The sequence below is a fragment of the Tupaia chinensis genome, unplaced genomic scaffold, assembly GCF_000334495.1.
Source record: "Tupaia chinensis unplaced genomic scaffold, TupChi_1.0 Scaffold000573_1, whole genome shotgun sequence".
Classification (NCBI taxonomy): Eukaryota; Metazoa; Chordata; class Mammalia; order Scandentia; family Tupaiidae; genus Tupaia; species Tupaia belangeri.
In genome coordinates this window covers 2,014,092-2,022,986 of record NW_006160087.1, presented here as the reverse complement: position 1 = coordinate 2,022,986, position 8,895 = coordinate 2,014,092, and the positions used below count along the sequence as shown (strand labels likewise).

The window sequence follows — 8,895 nt, the reverse complement described above, 5'->3', positions numbered from 1 at the left end:
GAGGCAAGACCTGGGGCCTCTGAGGAGGCTGCCCATCATCCCGCTGCCCTGTCAGCGAACACGTGCACACACAGATCCCAAGACGGGTACCCGTCCTCAGGAGTGGCAGTGACTTCTTCCAAATCCGTAGAAATAATACTGTATCTCCGTGTCTGCCCTCACCCTCCAATCAGTGTTTTTCCAAAAACATTAATTCCCCCGCTACTACTCCAAATCAGTCTGGGCAGCCAGTGTCCACGGAAGGTGCTCCAGTCCCGCTGGGCCTTCCTGCCCGGGGAGCTGCCCATCATCGTGGCAAGGCCCAGCGGGCTGCGCTCTCGGCCAGACTCGGCCTCTGGGTGTGGCCTCTCCCAGTCCCAGCTCCTCCCATGACTGCACAGCGCTTAGTGGGAAGGCTCTGTGAGGCTGCGGGGTCAGGCTGTGGCCCGGAACCTGGCACGGGGCAGATCTCCAGGAGCAGGAACCACTCCCCTCACTCAGTCCTGGCATGTGGATGGGGAAACCAAGGCCCAAAGAGAAGTACCAGCTCACTCGGCCTTCGCTCCCTTCACCCCACTGCTTCCTCGGCTGGGCTGACAGCTCCTCTTCCCGGCTGGCGGTGTGATGACCACAGCAGGCAGGAATGTCCACGGGGCATGTGGACAGCTCAGAGATGGGGGATTCTGAAAAGGTCTCTGCAGAGGTGCAGTGGAGCTGAAGCACTGGCTCGGGAAGCAGGATGTACTACTCCAGGGAGGACTCGGCCTCTCAGGGACAAGACGCCGTGGGCAGTGGCGGTGCGCCCAGCTCCGCTCCGCTTCTGGGACAGCCGTCGTTTCTCAGAAACCTCGCTGGCAAGGCTGCCCTCCGAAAGCACGAGTACTTCACTCTGGATAAATGACTGAAGCTCACTTTGCTGGGAGGAGATCGAGTCCAACTAGGACACACAAAGAAGCCACCAAGGCGTTACAGCAGCAGCTGAAAGGCGGCCAGGCATCTGGCCAGGGGTCAGCGGTGGCCTCCTGGGCTGTGGACAACTGTCCGGTGACTGACGACGCAGCCTTGCAGGAAGCAGGGTTTTTCTGTGTTCTGATCCAGCTGACACTTGTCAACGCCTGTGCATGACAGGCACCGAGCAAAAAGCTTCTCCTTATAAATGCCATTTAACGCCAGGAAGTCGGAGAAGGTGGCTCATTAGCTTTCATGTTGAGTCTTAAATTTAAAAAATGTTCAGTTTTGTTTTTCGGATGAGGGAACGAGAGCAGAGTGAAGGGCTGAGTAGCTGGGACACGTCCCAGGCCCCAGGACACTGCATGTCTGTTAGACCAAGCTGCCTTGTCTCCGGGCTCAAGAGCCTACGTAAGAGCTGAGGGTAAGGGGGTACAGCACGCACCGACTCCCCACATGTGGCTGCCGGTGACCACAGCTGGGGCTTCCAAACCAGGTTGGGAATCCAATGTCATTTCTCTAGCCCAGACTCCCTCAAAAAAATGAAACAGGTGATACAAACTTTTAACACACTTTATTGATTTAGGAGCCAAACAAGGCAGCATTTGGTCGGTTAAGAAAGGCACCTCATTGAAAATACATCACAGTGCTGTCGAGTGACCCCAGCACAGGGCTCAAGGTGGAAAGGACCATCTTTGGATGCGATAGCTCAGGACGCTTGCTTGTTTGTTTAAAAGGTCCCCTCACGCCGTGGACGAGAGGAGGCGAGAACACAGGATCGTGACATGCTAGGCAGCTACCGAGAGCTGCCCACAGGGACAGTGGCTGGTGAGTCCGTGCCGTCAGCGGACAGGAGCGAGACGAGCCGCCCTCCGCCCGCCGGGACGCTAGTAAACTTGATTTGCTGAGCCATCACCCCCTTATCTTTAAAATGGACTGTTGATGTCACGGTGTGGAGACCTAGACAATAGCCAGGCCTTCCCTGTTCCAAGCTACAGCACAGGCAGGGCAACGACAGATTTCCTGGACCGTGGCCTGCAACCCACGAGGGTCTGAGACGGCAGGCGAGGTCTTAGGCACTGGCTGTAGGAAGTACTGTGACCAGTTCAGAGAAAATGAAAACCTGATTCCGTGGAAATAATACTGTATCTCCCTGTGTCTGCCCTCACCCTCCAATCACAGTGTTTTTCCAAAAAAATTAATTCCCCCCGCTACTACTTCTAAAACCCCCACCTACGTGCAGAAGATGCTGCCGCTCTTTTTTTTTTTCCCCTCACCTCCCATCCCTCTCCACCCTCCCCGGACCACCCCTCCCTCCGCCCAGCACCTAAGAGCAGAGATCACGCCGTGGGGTGATGAGCAGCAGAGCGGTTTCACCTGGCTTCTGTTACTAGGCTGAAATAGAGAGGGAACAAGAGAGAACAAAATGGGTTTAAAACCAGGACGGTACCAGGAGGGCTGGCCTGCACACCCCACACCCCAATGCAGCCAACACTGGACATTCCCCTGCCGGGGGGTGCTCTGAGGAAAGCTGCTGAGGTTAGGCTTCTGGAATTTAATGAAGTGAAAATATAACCCTAACTACTCTGACAAGGGCACACGCATCCCGTGACCTGCCTCTGACTGGCAGCTCACATATCACACATGTGTGTGCACACGTGGATGTGTGAAGTGGGGTGACAGATATCTGGGCGAGGATCACGCACGTGCGACCGTGCAGGCAATTAGCAAGCATTCAGGGCCGAGTTTGAGGCCAAGAGCCCCCAACTGTTCCCAATCAAGGGGGGCCGATTCCTAGGCTCACAGGCTGGCCTCGCCCAGAGCGGGATCCCAGACGCCTGCAGGCAGAGCTGCAGTCAAGGTTTCATGCCTCTTCCTTGGCCCATTCTCAGAAGTCATGTGGTTCCCAGAAACACACACAGCCAGCCAGTTTCAGTTAGGAGAGGGCGGAGGCAGCTTAGAGCCAGGAAACAAGGCAGGGCGGAGGCAGCAGACACTCACGCGGACCAGGCAGAGGGAAGCAAGATGGCCACGCACCCACGCCAGTCTCCATGCGGACAGAGGAGAGGACAAGCCGCTGGCCGCCCCACAGAGACAGCAGCAGAGAGCTCAGGTCGGGCGGGGACTGCTCCGAGCAGCAGATTACGCAGGCAGGTGGTGTTGACCGAACTGCCGCTGACTTGCTAATGCTTTTCCAGAGCTCGCTGTTTTCGTGGTTCTCAAAGCAGCTTGTTCATTTATTGTTTGCCACGAACCAAGTCAGAGACGACCAAGCATGACACGGACTCTAGGAAATGCTTAACAGCTGGGGAGCTAGGGTGACAAGTAAAAGCCACTGAATAAGACCATGGCCACGGCGGCCTTATCCCGGGGTGGTCTTTTCCTGGGGGCTCTGTGGCTACCGCCAGCAGGAAATAAGGCAAGAGGGACTGGATCTGGCAGGAAGCGGGCTTGGGTTTCAAAGGAATACATCCAATTTAGGGTGCACATCTTTCAGAGCAAATACATCCTGATCAAAACGAGCCCAAGAACAGATCACGTCCAACCCCTGCTTGGTCAGTACTTGGCAACAGGAGAACGTGAAAAGGACAAGCAAACGAACCTACCCTGGTCTCTTGGGGAAGTGGCTTTGGCTGCTCTCAGATTCCAGCCTGGGTGTTGAGAAGAAAATCTGAATTCAAAAGGACTTTTCACCTGGATTTAATTCTTCGGCAACAACTCCATTTTCAAACCCAAGTCCCGATTATTCTTACTTTACGGAATAAGTATGGTAAAATATGCACCATGAAGTAGACTGCAAAAACACACGTGTTCCAACTCGGCCTGGCTCTTCGCATGGTGATACCTTCTCTCGGTCATTTCTGGAGCTATAGTTTAAGTGCCTTTTTTCTTCCTTTTAGGGAAAAAAATGAACAAGCCCTGACAAACACTGACTCATGTGGCTTTTGATTGTGGGCTAAGAGAGTGGAATTCCCTGCCAGCATCTGCCACTGCGGGTGACGTCACACGACCCTGGAGTTTACACTATGAGGCTTTGGAATTAGGGTGCCTGGCAGATACCGGGCTTAGTTTTTGGTCAAAAATAAAATCAAGAGACTGGCCACAGAAGTAAAAGCTGAGAAAGCAACAAAGCCTAAAACTTAGAAAGTAGGAGAGTGAACATGGGCCTGCACACGCACGCACGCACGCACGCACGCAGATGAGATGAGAGGTGCACACACACCAGAGATACAGCAAGTGTTTCTTTAATCAATACATCAAATAATAGTCTCGCTAGCCTGGGGGAGCTTTGCTCTGCCTGCCCTACCATTGCCACCCGCTCCTTCCACAGGGACAGGAAGAAGAAGAAAGCCCTTTCCGGACCCAACATCAGATAAACATAACCAGGTCTTTACATGTGGCTTTGGAGAAGGCTGCGAGGATGCACGCGAACACGACGTCCGGGGTCTGAGAGGCGTCCACGGCAGAGTGGATGCCCTGTTTCCTGTAGTACTCCACGAGTGGGGTGGTCTGAGTGTGGTAGGCCTCCAGGCGGATTTTCAACGCCTTCTCGTTATCATCTGATCGGCGGATCAAGGGTTCCCCAGTGATCTGAGAACAGGAAGAGCCACTGAAAGGCCGGTCTGCTAGCTAGGCTCCCTTGTCCCACGCCAGAGGCATATTTGAGATGGGACTTTGTCTGGGACGCTGATCCCAGTCCATCGGAGGCAAAGACAGACAACCCTAGCCCATTCCAACAGAGAGCTCTGAACTCGACTCCTCCCAGCAGCAGACCAGCTGGTCCGTTAGAAAGTGCGGCGGTGAGGGGGGCTCATGAGGGACGACAGGCAGTGCCTTGTCTCACAGCTTTGTGCTCAGCTGCTCAGCTTCAAAGAACACTTCTGGGCAGATCGCGGAAGACAGAGGTCCCTGAGACCAGGAGGATACAAGACAGAGGTACCTTAGCAACAGTAATCTCGGTTTGCCTAAACTTCTATTATTTTTTTAAAGAATTATTTTATTTATTTATTTAAATTTGACCAGAGAGACAGAGTGAGAAAGAGAGAAAGAAAGAAGGAAAGCGAGAAAGCAAGCTGCCAGGTCCAGGACTCGAATTGTGGTTGGTCATGTGGGAGTCCAACACCCTCAACCACCACGCCACCTGCCGGCCCCAATATTAGCATATTAGAGTCACCCATCGACATCCTAGAAGTGGCAGGGGAGGTGAGAAAGAACCGTGAATCACCAACTCTGTGTGACTCGGTTGCTGCGATGGCTTTGAATCTGTATTTACAGACCCTGGATGTCCTGATGAACTATCTCACGTGACACGGGTAAACCCGGGGAATTGTGCTGTCGCCTGCACGCTCTCAAACAGACCAGGTGGCCTCCTCACCGCAGACGGTACAGTGGCCACACGTGAGAGCCCAGGCACGGAGGAGCAGCCGTGAGCCAGGGAGGATGTTCTTCGAGCGGGACGGCAGCAAACCCCAGCCTGGGCTTCCAGGCAGCCTCTCCCGGGCCATTGGCCACTTGGGAGGCGCCATTTCATGATGCCAGAAAGGGCTGCTCTGGACAGAAGACAGGGATAGCGCAGGCACGGGGGCACTGGCACTGGCAGCTACCTTGAGATCAAGCAATAAACCACCTAGGGAGACGCTGCGTAGACCTGCCCGAGGCCATCTGGTTTACTGGATGGCGACAGTTTCCATGGTTAAGTTAGTGGTATTGGTAGAAATAATGGCAATACGGGAAGAGTAATAAAAAAGAAAACAGCGTGGAAGAAAGAGAAAGAAGAAAAGGAAAGGAAATCCCCCACCCCAAGTACATACGTCATCTTTCATATGCTCCTTTGGGGGGTTGAACTCCTCATGGTAGGAACGACCACTCTTGGGGTGAATCAGCCTGAAAAACAGCAAATGAGCACGCGTCGGGTTGCCTGAAAGTGGGCCTGTGCACCCAAGTGCTGAGCAGAGGCAGAGAAGATGACGTGAGGACCCTCGCCCGCGGGGAACCCGGCTTCAGGCGTCTCTTGCTTGGGGAGAACGACTGGGCTTGGAGAGCTTTGCCGTCAGAGCGAGCATGTCTACACTGGCCAGACGTAAGGAGCACCTGCTGAGCAGGCCAACTGCGGGCGTCCCTCCCAATTCGACACTCTGGTGCTGCTCTCCCAGGCCCGGCCACTCACAGGAAAGAGTCAGAGAGAGCGAGAGAAGGGGGAAACACGCCGGGAGGGCGGCCACGTCACAACCCCGTCTCCGTTCTCCTCAGGACCCGGCACGCATGCACACGTGCCCGGTACGCTTTCAAGCTGTCGGGTTTGGAACTGGAATGTACGGCGCAGTCAGGCCTGCGGGATCCGGCCTTAAACCTCCAGGCCACCTGCTGGCCCGCCAGTGTCTCTATTCGGGAGAGTACAGGACACAGCAGCCGGGCCTCAACAAACGCGACACCTCTCCACACCGCTACACCGCCTCTCAGACGCCCAGATTTCTTTTTTTAAATGTCCAGCTAAATTTATTATGAACAGATTGAAGAAAAATAAAGAGCTACAGAGAGTCCAGGACATCAAAGAAGTCAGGCCAGACCTCCCTCTCACCCAGTCCCACACTGGGCAAAGGAGAGCTGCTCCTGTCTCGGGTCTCCACACCTCCAGATTTCCTCAGCCCTCCAACTATACACCACGCACTGCTCCTTCTCCACTCACAGACTTTCATTTTATTTTTAAAAATTTGCTAGATGGGGACCAGCAGTTAGCGTAATGGCTATATCACTGGACTCTCACATAGTTGACCGCGGTTTGCGTCCTGGACCCGGTGGCTTAAACTCACGCCGGGCGCGAGTGCGTGCGTGCCCAAGATCCTGAGAGGAGAATGGAGGAGAAGGGATTGCGGCGTGACCATCCCCCCTGGGGGGTGATTTCTCGCTTTCTGTCTCTCTGTCTCTCTGTCTGGCGAACGCATGCACCCTATAGCAAAAACCTCTAAAAAAAAAAAAAAAATTTGTGCAGGTACTCACTGAAGAGAAACCGGGGTGGGGGAAGAAGTGGGAAAGGACCCTCCCACGGGGACAGTCATGCCGCATGCCCTTTTCTTCTCTCTCTCCTTCCAGGAGTTTTGGGCGCGCACATGTGCCTGGTGTTCTTGGGTTGTTTGTTTTAAAACGTTTTTCCTATAGAGTACGTTGCTCACTGGAGATGGAGAGAGACAGAAAGTGAGAAATCACCCCTGGGGGGATGGCCATGCCGCAATCCCTTCTCCTCTCGGGATTTTGGGCACGCACGCACACACAGGTACGCGGCAGCACACGCACCTGGCATGGATGGTCAGGGACTCAGACCGTCGTCGCTCTGCGGGAGTCCAGCACCTAACCACTACACCATCTGCTAGTCCCTGCCCAGTGTGCTTTTTAAGCTGGTGGATCTGGGACTCAAACCACATAGTGAGCCATGCAGGACCCAGCAGCCCGTAACCACAAGGCTGACCCTTCACAAACATCGGTTTTAAGAACACAAAGCACATTCTGTAGAAGGTACACGAAAGAAGCCCAGTCTCCAAGTTCTCAGAAGGGGGCTGGTCTCCAGTAGCAACGAGTGGAGCAGCACGGCCCTGAGCCTGGCCTGGAGGCAGATACCAGGGGGTGCAACTGGGCAGAGTCCAGTCACTGCCCCTCGAATACTGACTGTCTTGAGAGAGACTGATTTTTGACAAAGTCTTGCCAGAGTGTGACGCTTCTGACACCTCTTTTCTTAGTCACAAAATGGGGCCGGGGCCAGCCGGCGGCACAGCAGCAAAATGCTATGCTCTTCCAGGAAGCCCTGTGTGGGGTCCAAGTGCAGAGAATTCCCCCAGCCCTGGATGCCAGGCCCATGCACGCCCCAGACCCAGCACGCTGGGCCGTGCATGCCCCAGACCCCATACGCTGGGTCCACGAACGCCCCAGACCCAGCACGCTGGGCCGTGCATGCCCCAGACCCCATACGCTGGGTCCACGAACGCCCCAGACCCAGCACGCTGGGCCGTGCATGCCCCAGACCCCATACGCTGGGTCCATGAACGCCCCAGACCCAGCACGCTGGGCCGTGCATGCCCCAGACCCCATACGCTGGGTCCATGAACGCCCCAGACCCAGCACGCTGGGCCGTGCATGCCCCAGACCCCATACGCTGGGTCCATGAACGCCCCAGACCCAGCACGCCGGGCCGTGCATGCCCCAGATCCCATACGCTGGGTCCATGAACGCCCCAGACCCAGCACGCCGGGCCGTGCATGCCCCAGATCCCATACGCTGGGTCCATGAACGCCCCAGACCCAGCACGCTGGACCGTGCATGCCCCAGACCCCATACGCTGGGTCCATGAACGCTCCAGACCTAGCACGCTGGGCCATGCAAGTGCGTGCCGGGCCTGTGTGCACCCCAGGTCCAGCATACTGGGTCATGTGTGCCCAAGTCCCAGGGCAGGCTGAAAGCTGGGGGTGGACTGTAGAGGCTGGTCCCCATGTGGGGGGTGCTGTCTCCCTCTCTTGCTCATAGAAGCAACTGAAGGAAAAGATGGAAACCGTACTGTAGCCCACGAAGATACACAGTAATTCCACGTAAACCAGAAGTCATCATTAAAAAAATTAATTATGGAGCCGGCAAATTAAAAAGGGAAAGGAACAGAGCTACCCGGCCAGCCCTGGGCCCCGCGTTCTGAATTGCTAGAAAAGACACACGGCGAAAGGTTTTCTGTCTTGTTTAAAAGAAGATCAGGGATGGCCCTAGACACATGGATAAGGACCTCAGAGAGTTGCCACCGACTAGGTTAAAAAGCCAGGCCAAAGCAAAACCACACGCGCACGTTCCAGCAACAGAACCGAGCCTCAAAATGACCAAGCGAGGGTAGAGCTCGGTCAGACTGCCACAGTGGGGTCCTGACCCTCTCCCACGGGAACGTCCTGCCTTGTCTCTTCCAGGGATCAGCGCAGTGAGGCAGGGCGCCGCCAGCTC

At 55.3% G+C, this 8,895-nt stretch overlaps 1 protein-coding gene across 4 annotated transcripts in view; it reads right to left on the bottom strand.

The window, feature by feature from the left end:
- Window positions 1-2,202: 2,202 nt before the first annotated feature.
- Window positions 2,203-8,895, bottom strand: part of AK2 (adenylate kinase 2) — a 25,753-nt gene continuing 19,060 nt past the window's right edge. For 2 of the 4 annotated variants that reach the window (XM_006158092.3, XM_027775550.1), the window contains exons 5-6: window positions 5,739-5,811; window positions 4,157-4,518 (exon numbers count right to left, since the gene is read on the bottom strand). In XM_006158092.3, the coding sequence (XP_006158154.1) occupies window positions 4,297-4,518; window positions 5,739-5,811 (295 nt within the window). In that variant the 3' untranslated portion in view covers window positions 4,157-4,296. The other 2 variants (XM_006158093.3, XM_014591433.2) reach the window with 2 other exon arrangements.